The following is a 17,147-nucleotide window of genomic DNA, read 5'->3' on the forward strand; positions in this document are numbered from 1 at the left end:
AAGGAGAAAGTTGATCAGTCTCTTGTGTGTTGTTTCACTGTTCTTCCTATGTAATTTGTCAAGAAAGTTTAAGAAGCTAAAGAAGAGAAACTACTCCTTTTTTTTTTCCTTAATGGGTAGGCCACTTCCAGAACAATTACACAATCTGGCTCAATTTCTATAGCTGCGGGTATCTTTTATATTGCTTAGCGTACCTTGTGTGCAGAAGCTGTGTTGAGGACTGTATCGTGGTCATTATCAGTAAGTAGTGATAATAAAATAAATAGTATTTATTACTTCACTTTATCTTTATGTTGATCAGGGAGTCTGGAACAACTGTGTAACTGGTTTATGCAGTTTGGACCAACTTGATTAAAATGTCCATTTCCCCCTCACTTGTGTTTTTTCAAGAGACAACTTGAGCACCTTTTGCTTCTCATCCAAGAAGTTTCTTCAGCTCAGAGCTGAAGAAGCTTCTTGGACGAGAAGTGAAACATCTTCAAAGAAAAACCAGAAAGTCCAGTTGCCTCTTGAAAAAAGCATCTTTGGGACAACCATGACCTGGATGACTGAGAATCTCCATAGACATTTCCCCTCACTTATTAAATATTCAAATATGGATGAAACATGGAAGGTTATTGAGAAGGTGGTTGGGCTGTAGTTGCAAAGAACTTGAAAGAAGTGGATTCTCGAGGACCTGTTTCAGTCAGGTTTCAGTATAAAAACAACCTTGATTATTTTTGTTGTGATCTTTGGCAATTGCAGGATGGAGGTGATGCATCCATCCTTGTACTCCTTGATGGCTTAACAGCTTTAGATACTACTGACTCCATTATCCTTTTGGACCAGTGCCACGGATCATGAATGCGGGGGGTGGGGGCACAGTTTTATGGTAGTTTTCTTCTTTTCTTTACAGCCAGTTCTAGGGGGCTTTGGCGAGGGAAAGTGGTCTTTCCCCTCTTGTTCAAAAGGTACTAAGATCATCTGCCAGTTGGAGATCTGGTATCATCAGTAGAGGAGGAGGCATACATTTATAGGAGGTAGTTTTCAGAAAGAAGAACATAGGAGAAGATTGAAATCTCTCCTCTCCATGGTTGGGACTTCCACATACTTGCTTGGGATATGGCTTCTTATAACAGAGCCAGAGTATTCTAGAATAAGTTTCCAACCCACTAGGGAAAGGGCTGGAAAAAGATGCTATGTTCCTTCACTTGAGAGAGGACAGTTTCTTTTCCACTACTGGCTCTGCTTTGTTCTGAAGAACACATATGTCCACTGGCTTTCCCAGATAGTCATGCAACCAAACTTATCTTTTGATGGGAAGATGTTGCAAATAAGAAGTTCCTAGCAAGAAATACGGACCTTCCAACTGTAAGATCTTATTTGGGGATACAGCTCTGGTATATCTAAAATGCTGTAGGACTTACTGTCCACATTCAACAGGAGAGATATCTCCTTTATGTCTAGTTTTCTCAAATGTCTCTTCATGAAACTATCTTTTTGCTCAGAACTTAAAATCCTGCTTGGATTTTGCCAGGAAGAATTTTCCGCTCCTGAGGGGAGAGGCAATTCAGTAAGGAATGGAGCATGGGGTGCCTTTGCGGATTGGGTGAGGCCTTGGGAGGCCCACTGCAGGTTGCAAGCGAGTGTCTGGCAGCTCAAGGGCTAAAAGTCCTGCTTGGGTTTTGGCAGGGAGGATTTTCAGCTCCTGAGTGAAGCCGCCCAGGGCCCCCCTCCCTCCAAGGCACCCAATGCTCCTTACCTGGGACTCCAACTACTTAATCACCCACAAAATCGTTTAATGACTAAAACTGGGAGAGGTTGAATTGTAGTCGTAGCAGTCACATGGGCGTCTTCCTTAACAGCTTTGCCCTGGTTCCAATTGAGTTGAGGACTACCTGCATTTGATTATAAAACCAGTCTTGATTCCATTAATGTTTGTGTATTGCATTAACTTTTGCAGTGAATTTATTTTTGTATAAGCTGCTTGACTCTCTTTATTATTGCTGGCACACAAGTAGTATGAAAATAGACAAGAATTTCTTTTGTGCTAGGATGGGTTGGTTATTTCTTTTTGCTTCTAACTGCAAATCAACCAGACAGTGACAAATACTTAGGAGATTCCTGCAATGACAATCCATTTTGGGAAGTAAGCATATATAAATCTACTTTCTTAGTCACTATTAGTAGCACTGTTAACCTAAATTACTTTCATCTTACTTTTGCCTTTTCTCCTCTTTCTCTCTTTAGCTTTGTAGTTGTACTTGAATGTTTGCACTAGGTAAGCAGGTCAAAGTAGTTTACTGTATTTCATTGTTTAAAAATTGCACTAATAAGTAGATTAAGTCCCTGTAATGAAGGATTGTCCTGGCTGGTGACTTAGTGTTGTCTGTGTGATAGGCAAACATTAGAACCTTCTAAATCTACTTAGCATTTGAGTGATAGGAAAGTTCAAAGCAACAGAGAATATAGTTCAGAAAGTCGAGACAAACACCAGCTATGAGATATTCTGTTTGGCACTATACTGAGTAGGGGTGTATCATTGCTGCTAACTAGCCTTTAATTATGGAGAAAAGGATGGAAATAACTTTTTTCATAAAATAAACAGTTGGGAGCAGTTAAATCAAAAGTATTTGGCCTAAGTCTAAGAATGGTTAACTTATAATTCACAAAGTATTTTGGCATGTAGGGCCTGTGGATATGTTTCAAGTTGATATATGCTTTCTACAAAGTCTCTTTATTTATAGATGCTTAAGAGTTGTTTTTCTACCATATATTTGAGACTTGTGTTATCTTTTAATTGTTACACTCACTGATCATTACATGTCTTAGCTTTTACAAGCTTTGGACTTCACAGAATCTTTTTTTATTGCTTTCCGGTCTGGGAAATACTGAATGAAAGCTTACAAACAATTACACTTCCATGTTTTGTATGCTTGGAGTTTAAAGTATGTAATAAGAGTTATTTTCACTCTGTGATTTTTGAAGGCACTTGGGTATACTTAATCTCTTATTGCAAATAGGCCTGCTCTGTTTCTGTTGTTTTGATGTTATGTTTTGGTTTATAAAGATCATTCCTCTGTTAATATAGAGACTATGGCTCATATACTAATACAGTGTATCAGTTACTTTTTCAATAGTAAATCTGTTTGAATTTTAAGTATTTTTCCTCTTTATTTAAGAAATAGCATATCCCCAAAGTGTAAGATTGCAATATGCACACCACATTCCTGTTTTTGCTATTATATCAGTGTGTGTATGTGTGTGTGTGTGTGTGTGTGTGTGTGTGTGAGTGAGTGAGTGAGTGAGTGAGAGGGGGAGGGGAGAAAGTTTATCTCTCTGTATGGATGATTTTATTGGACAGAACATACTTCTTTAGTAGTGTTGGAAGTTAAAATCCACCCCTCTCCTAGAGAAGTGAGATATTTTGGGATACACTAAAAATGCAGAATATTTCCCAAAAAAAGAACCCCCACCCCCCCCCCCGGGCCCCCCCCCCCCCCCCCCAACCCCCCCCCCCCCCCCCCCCCACCCCCCCCCCCCCCCCCCCCCCAAAAAAACAAAACCCCCCCCCCCCCCCCCCCCCACCAAACACCCCCCCCCCCCCCCCACCCCCACAACAAAAACACCAAAAACCCCCCCCCCCCCCCCCCCCCCCCCCCCCCCCCCCCCCCCCCCAACACCCCCCCCCCCCAAAAACACCCCACCACCCCCCCCCCCCCAACCCCCCCCCCCCCCCCCCCCCCCCCCCCCCCCCCCCCCGGGCCCCTCCCTAAAAGAGAAGTAGAAAGTCAGAGAGGCAGAAACTCAGCCCTCCCACCTTTGTCAATGGGCCATTTAAGGCCTGGACCAGTCTATTCTACATAACAAAGATCTACCTCCTTCAGGCAGAACCATTCAATTGCCCTTCGTTGCACCACCCACCAAGTTTCAACCCAACTTAGCACACAGACAACCTGCAAAGGTAGCTTTGACTTTTGACAGAAACTAAATCAGGATATTCTCCCTGTGTCCCAGGAAGTTCAAAGCCCAGAGAGGCATAAAACCCAGGGACTCTCAGCATCTCTTCCCTTTTCGCCCAGGATCTCCAAGCCATGTGGTCCTGTTCATCAATAAACCTTCTTTCCAAGCCACTCCCATGAATCCAGTGTCTTTTTCCCCACTTGGAACTGAACCCAGAAGGATATTTCTTCCAACAATAGTAACTGCTTTATTATTGTCTTATCTCTACGTTTGGTTTATCTTTATCCTATATTCTTTAAAAGCATTCAGTATGTTTTATGCAACTATTTCCTTCAGTTAACAGATAACAGATAATCAGAGATGGAAGGGACCTTGTAGGTCATCTAGTCCAACTCCCTGCCCAATCAGGAGACCCTACACCATTTCTGACAGATGGGAGTCCAATCTCTTCTTGAAAGTCTCAAGTGATGGCGCTCCCACAACTTCCGAAGGCAACTGCTGTTCCATTGGTTGATTGTTCTCGCTGTCAGAAAGTTTCTCCTTATTTCTAGGTTAAATCTCTCCTTGTTCAGTTTCCATCCATTATTCCTTGTCTGGTCTTTGGGTGCTTTAGAAAATAGCTTGACCCCTTCCTCTCTGTGGCAGCCCCTCAAATATTGGAAGACTGCTTTCATGTCTCCCCTGGTTGTTGCTGAGTACCCTTAAACTACCGCTTAACAAGGGAAGCCTCTTGTGTACGTCTTCAGTTTGGCCTCAAAGCTTATATAGTAACTTGCTTCCTCGTGCTTGATACCTTTTAACATCCCTGAACAAACTCAGAGTAAGTTGAGGATCCTTATTGGCTTCTATTAACTCTTTCAAGTTTTGTGGTCAAAGCAAAGACTACACAGTACTACTAACTTTCTCATCGAGGTTCTTCTTGGTTGTCCTTAAGTTACTCTGATGTTGAAAGCTAGAACGAGCTTTTCCTTACCCATACAGCCTTTCTTTCTCATTTTTTTTCTTCATTGATTTGCCCTAATGTCTCCATTAAGGGTCTGTAGCTCTAGTTGAAGGAAACTGTATTCCGTGGGAATGTTATAAATGTTGCCCATGGATTGCGTCCTTTGTTATTAGATTGATTCTCTTTAAGGCAATCTAAGGAATAGCCTCATCTTTGGGCAGAAGCATCTGGGGATAATAAAAGGTGATTAATGCTACTGGCATTTATCGCATAGGACTGTGCATGCTTTGAAATGATATGGAACAAAAGCTTTGAATTTGAGTAAATACAGCATTTCACTGCCTGCTCACGAAAGAACCGGGGTGGGTTTTTTTGCACTTTTCTGTGTGAACATGAAAAAAGGATGTGATTGCTTTAGTCAGATGAGTCACTAAAGTTGAGCTTTTTACAATTTGGGGAAAGACAGCAATGAAATAGAATTTATAAAATCAAACCAGGTAGCATCCCAAGAAAAGATTGTTAATATAGAAAGCAGAATATCTAGGGGCGTGATGGTGAACCTATGGCATGCGTGCCACAGGTGGCACGCAGAGCCATTTGTGCGGGCATGCGAGCCCCAGCCAAACTTACTTGCACTGCGCATGTGTGCGCCTCCCAGTTGATTTTCGGCCTGTTTGAGGCCATTTTCACACACACCCCGAGGCTCGAGGGAAGCCTCTGCAGCCTTGGGAGGCCGAAAAAACAGGCCTTCTGGAAATACTGGAAGTGCTGAAATGGGCCCGCTTTCAGCCTCCCAGGCCTGCAGAGGCTTCCCTTGAGCCCCTGGGAGGGTGAAAATGGCCTCCCAGGGCTCCAGAAGCCCTCCGTAGGCTGAAAACGGGCACTTATGGTATTTCTGGAATGCCTGTTTTTCGGCCTCCCGTGGCTGCAGAGGCTTCCCTCAAGCCTTGGGGAGGGCCCAAAAATGGCCTCAAATGGGCTGAAAATCAGCTGGGAGGCACGCGCATGTGCAGTGCAGGTAAGGGGGGTATTGTGCGTGGATGTGCGGGGGGCGCATTGCATTGTGGGTGCCAGTGCATGCGCGCTTTCGGCACACCACAACAAAAAGGTCCGCCATCACTGATCTAAGGGAAAGTAGAAGTATTGCAATAGAAGGAAGAAAGTGTGTTGGATATGTTCAGCTGCTTTACTTAAAAATAATAATAAAGACGGCATGCAAATAATTTTATCAAAGGCATGAAATCATTCTAACAACATTGATCCTGCTTTTGGGGTCAGAGGAGTAAACTCAGAAAATTAAGGCAGGAAAAATTAAGAGAAACTTCTACATTATAGATCCTTGGTTGGAACTTTGAGGATTACATTATTGTGCAAATCAGTTTAACCCTGGATTAATTTTCACATTTTTAGCTGTCCTTTTAAAATCAACAACTGTCTTGTTTAGCAACCATTCAAATTACGATGGTGCTGAAAAAAAATAACTTTATGATGACTCCTCAAACTTATGACCATCGCAGTGGCCCTGCAGTCATACGGTCGCTATTTGAACACAGTTGGGTCACATTTACAAACATTGTGAGATTCCCACTGTCACGTGATTGCTAATTGTGAGCTTTACAGCTGGCTTCCAATAATCAAAGTCAATACAAAAGCTGGCAGTAAAATCAGGTTACGATCACAGGAGGTCTCACTTAATGACCATGGGCAAGTTGCTTAACAGCCACAGCAGAACTGACATAAGTCTGGCAAGGTCATGTTTTATTTAACAACCGCATCACTTAACAACTTCCATTGTGGTCATTGAGGACTATTTCTAGTACAAAACTCTGCAAAAATGTATATGTTGCTTAAGGTTAAAAAGGGTAAACCGAGAGCTACATTTGCAGTCATACAAATCCTGACATGTGGTCATTTCTCCTTTTTTTTCCCCCTTGATCCTAGTTTGGAGCAGAATTTCGAAGATTTTCCCTGGATCGTTTCAAGCCAGGAAAATTCGAAGATTTCTACAAACTTCTCCTTCACATCCACCATATTTCTAACATGGCGGTAATGGTAGGCTATGCTGACATCCATGGGGATCTTCTTCCCATTAATAATGATGACAACTTCTACAAGGCTGTTTCGAGTGCAAACCCATTGCTCAGGATTTTTATACAGAAACAAGGTGAGTTAAAATGTTGACAACTTAGTTGACTTGATTTTTCCCCCCTTCAGTTGAAAATAGAATCAGAGGCGGCTGCTGAGGTGGATGGTTGGGAAGATTTCAAGATGGGAGCTGTAACCATGGTCATCATCTATACATTTTTACCTTCTCTGTCGCCCCCAATGTGGTACCCCTGAATGGAATGCTATGCTTGATGACTTTCCAACTAAGAAGCTTTAAATGAGGCAAATAAATTGTAGTTAGGCAAGTGACAAAAATACCTCAGACAAAAGACAGTAGCACATTAACATTTCTTTATAGCATGCCCTCAGAATAATTAGCATATTTTCCTCATTAATATGGCAAGTGCCATCCTTTTGCTGGTAACTGGCAAGAACTGAATATCCTTCAGAAATTGTTCCTTTGTATTTTTAGAAAGGTGCTTAAAACTGAAACAACCACTAAAGTTTACAGAATGCCGCTTGCTAAATAACATTGGAAATTACCATGCTTCACATCTTATGAAAAACAAGGATAGATTTTGCTGGTATATGATGCCAGAAAAATTATCTAGACTGTGTAAAAATATACTTCAAGTTAATGTTGGAAATTGGAGGGGTCATTTTTATTGTGTATGGTGGAAAAAGCTAAAAAATAAAATTATTGTTGGTCTCAAATGTGATTCAAATAATTTAAAAGATTGGCATTCAGATGAAACCAGAACCCGGGATGGAGCCACGAGTCACTGTTTTTATGTATAAAAACTACAGTGAGATTACTGTACGCAGAAAGATAGAAAGTTTTGGCAATCACACAATGGAGGAATGGTGGGTAAAGATGACAGAACTTGCCAAAATTGCTAAATTGACTTGTTTGATTAGAGAAAAGACAAATTTGCATATTTATGGATGACTGGAAACCCCTTACATTTTGCATAAAAAATGAACTTATGATTTATGGTTTTGATTATTAAACAGGCTAGATTATAGAAAGGAGAGAGTCATTAGTCATTTTAGAGAGTGGTTAAATTATAATTGTAATTATAACAGCTGTGAAGAAAATCAGAAGCAACTTCTTTATATCTTTTTGGGGGTTTTGCATTTTTAGCTTTTTCTTTTCTCACTTTTTTTCTTTTTTCTTCTATTTTAGCTTGTAATAATTCTTACTACTGTTAAATTTTTCAGTAACCATTTCATATACAAAAAAAGAAATAGGGATTGAATTCTGTCTTCTGAGATTGCTTTGTTCTTCCATGGTAATAAAATAGAGGTTTTATTTATTTGTTTTGTTTTATAATACATGCTACAATTCTGAGAACTTTTGTTCACATACTTTTTACATTAGGGATCCATGGTGTTCCTGATTTGCTTGTCTGATAGATTTGTTTTTATATTCCTGGGTGAAACATCTCAATTACACAAAACTGAATCACAAACCCCTTCTCAAACTGCCATATTCCACAGACATTTATCGAACACTAATTTTCTTCCCCTTTTCTTCTGGTTGGTTTCACCCTCAAGGTCACAAATTTACATGAAACAAAGCAGGTATTGATAGTGGGAGGAGAAGGCTTATAAAAAAAGAGGGGGGGGATTAAATAAGAACACCAAGTATTGTGGTGATGCTACTGGAATGAGACAGGCAAATTTTTGAGATGAGACAGGCAAATTTTTGAGTTTAAGTTGCATTGTTGGGAACCAATCAGTGGAGTATAAAGTTTAATGTGCTGGACTAGAACAGGATTCTCTAAGCCTGGGAACTTTAAGACTTGTGTAATTCCCGGAATTCCCCAGCCACCCATGGCTGCCTGAGGAATTCTGGGAGTTGAAGTCACCAAGTTTTAAAGTTGCCAAGTTTGAAGATTTCTAGACTGGGAGATCCAGGTTCTAATCCCTCCATTGAAAAAGAAGCTGGCTGGGTGACTCAAGGTTGGTTACTCTTAGCTCCAAAAGATCAAACTCTGCAACAAGCCTGCAGAAGTGCAAGTCCTCCATGGCATCATGCACTGATCAATGGTTTTGCCATGTGTCCTAGGTGAACATAGTGCTGACAATCACACTCTGCAACAGAATGGCACAAAACCTACAGTTAGAAATAAACTGTACCCTCCCCAATTAATCTAAAAATGTATTTACTAGAGGTCCATTTTAGGGCTTCCCCCCAGAATTAATTTATTTGATTCATAGAGATAAAATTTTAATTAATTAATTTTTGCTAAACCACTACATTGTTTATTTCAGCTTGTCTATGATGCTGGAAACTGTGGGTCCTAATGGTTTTGCATGATGTTGTTAAAATATTTTTTTAAAAAAATGTGACAAGAGTAAGAAGGCTTGGGTAGGTGATAGGTTGGCTAGCACAATGTGAGCACCCTTACCTTTGATCACCATAGTTTGAAGGAAGTAGAACATATACAGGTAGTCCTTAACTTATAACACTTCATGTAATGACCATTCAAAGTTACAATGGCACTGAAAAAAGTGACTGACGACCATTTTTCACACTTATGACCAGCAGTGCGGATTCAACCAGTGTAACAACAGGTTTGGTGAACGTGCCAAATGCTTGCTTCGTGTGCACGCAGAGCATTTGCTACTGACCTTCTCCAGCAATCTCTGTACGTTAAACAGCTGATGCGTGGCAATCTGCTGCGCCGTGCGAATCAGCTGAGCTTGAAAACCAGGATATAAAGCACAGACTAGAGCCGGGGCAGGCGGGTGGGCCCAACAGCTGATCGTCGGAGAGACCTGATTTGCTCACAGCTGATCCTCGGAGCTACCGGTTCACCTGAACCGGGCTGAACCAGTAGAATCCCACCCCTGCGTTATGACCATGGTAGCATGGGTCATGTGATTGACATTCGGATGCTTGATAACTGGTTCACATTTACGACAGTTGCAGTGTCTTGGAGGTCATGTGATCATCTTTGGTAACATTCTGACCAGCAAAGTCAATGGGGAAGCCAGAATTGCATAACAACCGGGTTACTAATTTAACAACCGCAACGATTCACTTAACAAATATGGCAAGGACAGTTGTAAAACGGGGCAAAGCTTATTTAACAAATGTCTCACTTAGCAGCATAAATTCTGGACTCAACTGTGGTCATGAGTCGAGGACTACCTGTATAAAGCTATAAGCCTAAAATGTGAAGATCTGGAAAATACAACCGTATCTCTCTTTCATATTCCCTTACCAGCCATTCTAACAGTACAGCTGTCACATTCAGCTTTACTTACTTCCAGTGTAAAACCTATGCTGAATGTTAGAGTAGTAGTTATTTGCAAAGACTTCCCAAGGCTTAACTTTGGACAAAAATGTGTTCCCAAGAAAATAAAAAGGCTTTGCTTTCCTCTTGATACCAAATCAAAAACATCCCTTTTTTCTCCAAGAATCCGAACATTTATTTTTCTTTTAAGTGATTTGTTGGCTTGAATGTTTTTTTTTATCTTGGAATCGTACTATAAGATAAATAACACAAGAAGCCGTTGCCCTATCCTGCCGATCTTTGTTGGAAAAATAGTTGTTACTATACTTAAAGCTGGCTGCACTTAAATGATTAGTTACTTTTTTGTGAATTGTAAGATCAAAGGCTTTAAAGACCTCCAAAGCTCTCAATGGGTGTTTCTATGCCAATGCACTTTGCCTTAGTCTGTCTGTTGTTGCTTGATACACCAGCAAAGCAGATTGTAGCCGGATTACTATATTGGACCAATATTCTTCTCTTATTTCAGAGTCAAGGGAATTCACAGATGTCCTGCTTTAGGGCCTCTCTTTCCTTCCCTCCCGCCCCACCTGCTGTGCAAGATGAGGCCATTGATGCTCTTAATTGCAATTGAAATGGATACCTTTCTACAGGTGGTGAAGCTGATAGAGGCAACACGCAACCCAAGTTTAGATCCTGGCTGAGTTTCATTGGACAACATCGGGGCCCATTCTTTACATTTAGCATTTATCCTCTGCATAAAAGGGACAATGTCTTGTCTCCTTATGATGATCAGGAAGGAAATGCTATCTTGCATGAGCCTTGGGGTTTGGAGGAGGAGGAGGAGGAGGAGGATCTAAATACAACAGGACATATAATAAGTGAAGTGGCACTGGCTGGATCTCTAAAGAAAGGATTAGGTGTCTTTCACACACCTTTTTTTCCACCAGGAACAATTCAACAGACTGGAATGCTAAGTCTTCCTCTCTACTTAAATTAGTAGGCAGATTTTTCTTCTTATTGTCCAGAGTGGAAAAGATCCAGATAGCCTAAATTCTGATCTAGATGCTCATTCCACTGATATTTTTTTTTAAAGTCATGTGCTTTGCAGATTGAGGAAATGATTATGTATCATAAGAAGCAGGTACTTAAAACACTCAAAGCAGTTCTTCGTGTTAATTGTTTGAAGCATTTTGCTTATATCTGTCACTTAGGAATACAAGTTGTACTTAGTGACATTTCAGTGACATCTGGCACATCACTTGAGGCATTGAGTTTAGAGTATCTATTAAATCCTTCAGTTGCATCCTTGCTTCAATGTGCCAGTGCTATGAAATGTAGGCTATTTGGCAGACTTTTGATAAGCTATGTGAAATGAGGCATCAAGATCCTGTTTTTGGATGCATGAGCTGATAGGAAATTGGCACATGCAGTGAAATTCTTTGCACTTTTTAAATATGGTATCCCCCACATGGATTGGTTATTAGCCCCCATGAACGCAAGTCAACTACAGAATTAAACAAGGATATATTTTTTTTGCTTGCTTTTGGGGGGGATGCTTTAGTCCTGCATGACATGCAGCTGTTAGTAGTATAAGAAGGAGCAAGAGAGCTGGCCTTCCAAGAGATAATTACCAACCTTGGACCTTCCCATCCATCTGAAACTAACCTAACTTCTCTTTGTTCTCCAAGGTGGCAGGCCTGATGGTCAGCAAGATTATTTTGCATCACAAAATGAGATTTGCCAGAACTCCTCTGGCAGCTTTAGGACAGGCTCCCCACTTGCTTTTGGGCAACTGACTGAAGATAGATAGCAATTAAGACCCTGGAGATAGTTTAATGGACTACCTCTTAGGGCCTGGTTGATTTATTGGCAAGAAGAAAAAGGTTTCTTTCCTCAGCTTAAGGGAGTATGGTATATTTCTGATTAAAAAGTAGTTTATCCCGTGCCTGTTAAAAAAGACCCACAGCTTACATTTATTTGAATGTGGCTTGCCTCTGTGTGTAAATTAGAAAAAGAAGTAATTTACTGGCAGCCAATCAACATAATTATAAAGAGGAAAGTTTTCATTATTGCACTTTAAATTACACAACTTCTCTCCAATTAGAGGCGAGGAGTTATTGGTCCTCTAAGAGCTGTTCCACTCTAACTCCCAGCTTCTCCAGCCAGGATGGCCAACGATGATTACTTAGATTCTAATTCCCTGGTATCTGCTGAACCACCATCCATGCTCAGAACTTCTAGACCAGTGATGGTGAACCTTTTCTGCACCAAATGTCCAAACTGGAATGTGCACGCACCTGCGCGTATGTGCATGCACGCAAGCTGGAAACCAAAGACCAGCTGGCTGGTGCACATCCACGTGCCAGCCATCTGGTCTTCTTGCAAGCTGGAGTGCCAGAAACCAAAGACCAGCTGGCCGGTGTGCATGCACACACCGAACACCAGAAGAGCAGCTGGCAACAGCGCATGTGCTCACAGAGAGCGCTCCGGCACACGTGCCAGAGGTTCGCCATCACGGTTCTAGATAATGTAGGAATCTGCTTAATATTTCAGCAGACAACTTGTTTAGCAGATCTAAAAAAGCACGAACGTTTGCCCTATGGGACACCAACAAATCTGTCTGGCATAACTGCAGAGCCTAAACCATTAAGCAGAAGACCAATGAAAAGGGATGTAGGAGCCTTGATGAAAAGTCATGAAAAAGATAACAGATGGGGCAAAAAGTACAATATGGTTGGATTTCTGACTATAGGACGATTCTGTAATTTTTCATTCAGGGCAAAAGTCAAAGATGAAAGTGCTTAGTGCTCCTTCATGTAGGTACCAAATAGTTTTGGAGAAACCTAAACAAATTATTTTCGACCCCTTTGGAGGTGGCTGGTAGTTGTTGAATTTGTGGAACTGTATTTTGGAAAAATGTCTATGGAGATTCTCAAGATATTGAGAATTTAATTTTGGAAAGGCTGGTTCAATAAAGTACAGAAAAGAAGTTGACTATTCAATTATCCAGAATTTTTAGTACCAATACAGGAGATTTTTAGGATTTGATATACGGCAGGTTGCTCTAAATTCTGAAAAGTTGGGAAGCAGCTACATCTGTTGCTTGATTAAGTAGCTTTGGACTTTTAGTTTTATTTTTCTTGGTAGATTGGAATCATCAGAAGCTGAGGTCAACTTGAAGACAACTTTATTTTGCTTGATAAAAGCTGTTCCAAGTATACCAGGCCCAGCTGAATAAAGCTGCTCAAAAGAGGGAGACATTAGTTGGTTCATCAATTTATTTCTACTTAAACTAATGTCCATATTTTAAATAAGAGGAGACATATCCCAAATATGCAACAGGTACAATTCAAGTATTTACTTTAGGCTGGTCATCAAAGTACTGAAGGGAGAGAAGTCTTCCTTAACCTGTCTGAGAACTCTGCTATAAAAGAGGGTTTTATCTTAGGGAATTTTAAAGTAAGCTTTTATCTTGATTATTTAAATAATGCGACTCTTCTACATTGCCAGCAGTTGGAGCCTTTCTGCTTTGGAGTTCATTTAATTGGGTTCCCATTCTTTTACAGCTAAAACTGTAGGAGTCCCTTAATTGTTCTAATAAAGGCATGAATAGGCCTGTTAAAATGTTCCTCTTTCCACAGCCCCTGTTAAAGCCGATTGAAAAGTATAAACAGTGGTGGAATGCAGGAGATCTTTTGAGTTTCGACTGCACAAATTCTAGACCATCAATTCTTTTTCTGCCTGGTGAATAGCTAAGATGATTATTCAGGAATTCTGTTTTTTCCATGCTTCAGAAACACAGCCCACTCCTTCACTCAGAATCAAACAGAAAGTATTTACTTGGAGATTTCTGTGTGCCTCCATTTTATTTTTGGTTTTCTTTTAGAAAGTTAAATTAGAAAAATGCATTTGCCACTCAATCCCATAACAGTTTTTTTTGTTTGTGGGGGGCGATGGGAGGGGTTCCCTTTGTATCAGCCTACAAAACTGTCTTAAAGAATCAAGACATTTCTCTCCAGTAACAAAAACAATTTAGCAACACTAAAGGTATGTGTAGAGAAGGGGGAAGAAGAAATGATTGCAGGCATTGGGACATAAAGATATGAATTGTCACAGAATTGGTATGCGGTGGGAAAATTGAAGGTTATCCAGATTCTTCCCCAAATTGCATTTTCTTCTAACCCCCATCCTCACCCCGCCTCCCAATTGTTGTTGTTTTTTTTGGTCTCCAACCTCATTATACTAGAGGTAACTTCTGCTGAGAAAAGTAACCAGAGAGGTGAGTAGAGAGAAAGGGCTCTTGTATTTGAAATCAACCTCGTAAGGACTTGGCCACATTCTGTTTTCATCATTGGCTCTGCCTGAGATTTAATTAGCCTGTAGGGTTGTTTTCCCAACTTGGATGAGGTTGGCAACAGAAGTGACAGTTGGGCGGTAGCGTAATTGTAGGCTAGAAGAGTGGGAGGTGATCTGTTTTTCTCAATTGTGCTTGAACTTAATGGGATATTAGGAGATTGATCAGAAACGTCTTTGTTTACTTGCAGATGTATTGATTAAGCCAAGAACATCTTTTTTTAAAAAAAAAAGTCTGACTGATGGTTCCTAAATATAGACAATAAGCACGTCTTGATCAGACATTTAGACAAGTCTTGAAAAGGGAGCTTTCAGTAATTGCCTAAATAAAAGATAACTTTGCCTTTTTAGAATGGTGGATAAAATAGTCCAAGATTATGATCGCTACTGATTCATGAAAGTGTTGTAAAGCGGTTCCTATGGCCTTTAATAAGAGAACCTTCTTTAAAAAATGAGGGATACTAAGTTCAACAAATGAACATTGGAAAATAATCATAGCTTGTGGGCTGATAACCTTGATAGACAAGTTTATTTATACAGCACAGAATACTCACCAGAAGCTTTTATGGTGGTAGTAGTTTTTCGACCATTGTCAGGGGGATGTTGTGTGGAGCTCACTCCTTTTTTTGGGAGGGGGGGACTAAAAATTCCTGTGGGATGTCTTACCTATCTTTCACATGATAAGAAATGAGTCACTGAATAGATAAAATGTTTTATCATTTATTATTTAGAATGGTTGATACAAGTTCAGCTCTTCTTAATAGTCAATCTAAGCAGCTAGATTCTTATCTATAGACTGTTGCCAAACACAGCCAGAGTCTGTGGGATGCTGGCATTGAAGAAATGGTTTTTCCTGATTCTGCTGTTTGCCTATCTCAAGATTGCAAGCAGATAAAACTTCATAGCCATGCCTCCATTTTCAGGCTTTGATCCCTCTTTATCTCTCTCTCTCTCTCTCTCTCTCTCTCTGTGTATACACATGTGCTATTCATCTTGACATATGAGGATACACAAAAGTGGCAGACAATTTTCTCTCTAATTTACTTTATGAAAATGTTTTAGCTGGAGCCTCCTGTGTTTGCAGCCTTCTGCGTCTCCCAGAGAAGAATAATTACTGCCTGGTTTAAGCCAGCATTTCATAACTGGGCAGGCTGTTATTCCTGTCAGGCTGCTGAGTCAGGCTCACTGAATTATTTATTTATTTTAGTTGGTGGTGGGGAGAAGAGGGAGTGGTGTTTGTAAAGGGCCTGAGAAAGACATTCTGTTACCTGCTGGGATAGGTTGAATCGGCTGTATAACCCCTTTGCTGCAAATCTTATAATCTGCATTTCTGGGGTGTCTGGCCTCTTTTGTGATAGAAAAAAGAAAGAAAGAAAAGAAAAGCAACCATTTCTTTGGCGTGTTGGCAAAAACATCTCTGGAATTATAGCCATGAGAACTGTTGAAAGAAGCCTAAGTTGAATAACTAGTGTCATTTTGCCAATGGGTTATTTTTGGTGGCTTCAATTACATTCTTTCTTCTCCCTCCCCTTCAACCGCACGGGTGCCGCGTAAATGTAAGCTGCGTTGCAGTTGCAAAGCCACTAAATGAATAAACCCTCTTTGGAGAGAAAGAACACATCCTCCTCCCCTCTCCTCCCTTCTCCCTCCCCCCCCCCATTTTTTTTTAAAAAAAATCCTGCTTGCTTTCCTCATAATATAAATATCCTTGGTCTGGGATATTTTGCCTTGAGAGTAGCCACAGGAAGTTTCCCTTGGAAGAGGAGTTGGGAGAGAGGCTGGCTTTTGCAGTGTGGCAATTTATAGTGGAAAACTATAACTTTGTTTAACGCTGGATTTGCATTGTACTTTTCAGAGGAATCTTCTCTAGCAGCGTCTAGCTTTTGCAGCATTTACCTGCACCAGGGAAGTGGGAAGGAAGGAAGATGTGGCAACCTTAAAATAGTTCACAATTAAAGAAAAAAAAAAACACCATCCAACAAATTTAAACTTTTTAAAAAAACACCATCAAACAAGCCTCTGTTCCCCTCCTCTTCTGAACCAGACATCTTTTGAACCCGTCAGACTAAAGGTTTATGTATACATTTTTTTTGTGAATGGCAAAGATTTTCAATGTCTGACTTCTGTTTGAGAAGTAGCCAGCAGTGACTAACATCCCTTAATCCAATTTATAAAGGATTTCCTCTCTTAAAAAAGCAACACATTGTTTCTGTGTTCTGTGTTTATCTCTTCTCAGCAAATAGAGAAGGGGCGAGAGCTATGAAAACAAATAATTTCTTCCATCTTTCCATCCATCTATCTATCCATCCATTCTTGTTGTACAAGTACTGCGTTTCTTTTCTGCCACCATCACTATCCTTTTGTAAACGAGATACAGCCCATATAGGAAATTTCAGCAGGTTCTCTACTCTTTCCACCTTTTTCTTTCAACTACTTTCCAAAATGATCTCTGTAGGATCAGGTATAGACACAAAAGCATGTAATTTTCCTTTCCCTTATTAGGTTTCTGCAGTCCGATTTTTAAAAATAAAATTGCTATCTATATAAATCAGGGGTCC

General features: G+C 40.5%; 1 protein-coding gene across 1 annotated transcript in view; it reads left to right on the forward strand.

Moving 5' to 3' along the window:
• Positions 1–17,147, forward strand: part of PARD6G (par-6 family cell polarity regulator gamma) — a 92,504-nt gene that overhangs the window by 22,043 nt on the left and 53,314 nt on the right. The window contains exon 2 of the mRNA XM_026669956.2: positions 6,827–7,049. Coding sequence (XP_026525741.2) covers positions 6,827–7,049 — 223 coding nt within the window. The remainder of the gene's footprint in view (positions 1–6,826; positions 7,050–17,147) is intronic.

Source organism: Notechis scutatus, chromosome 3 (genome assembly GCF_049901735.1).
Source record: "Notechis scutatus isolate UNSWTSFEM ecotype Mainland chromosome 3, rNotScu1.2, whole genome shotgun sequence".
Lineage (NCBI taxonomy): Eukaryota > Metazoa > Chordata > Lepidosauria > Squamata > Elapidae > Notechis > Notechis scutatus.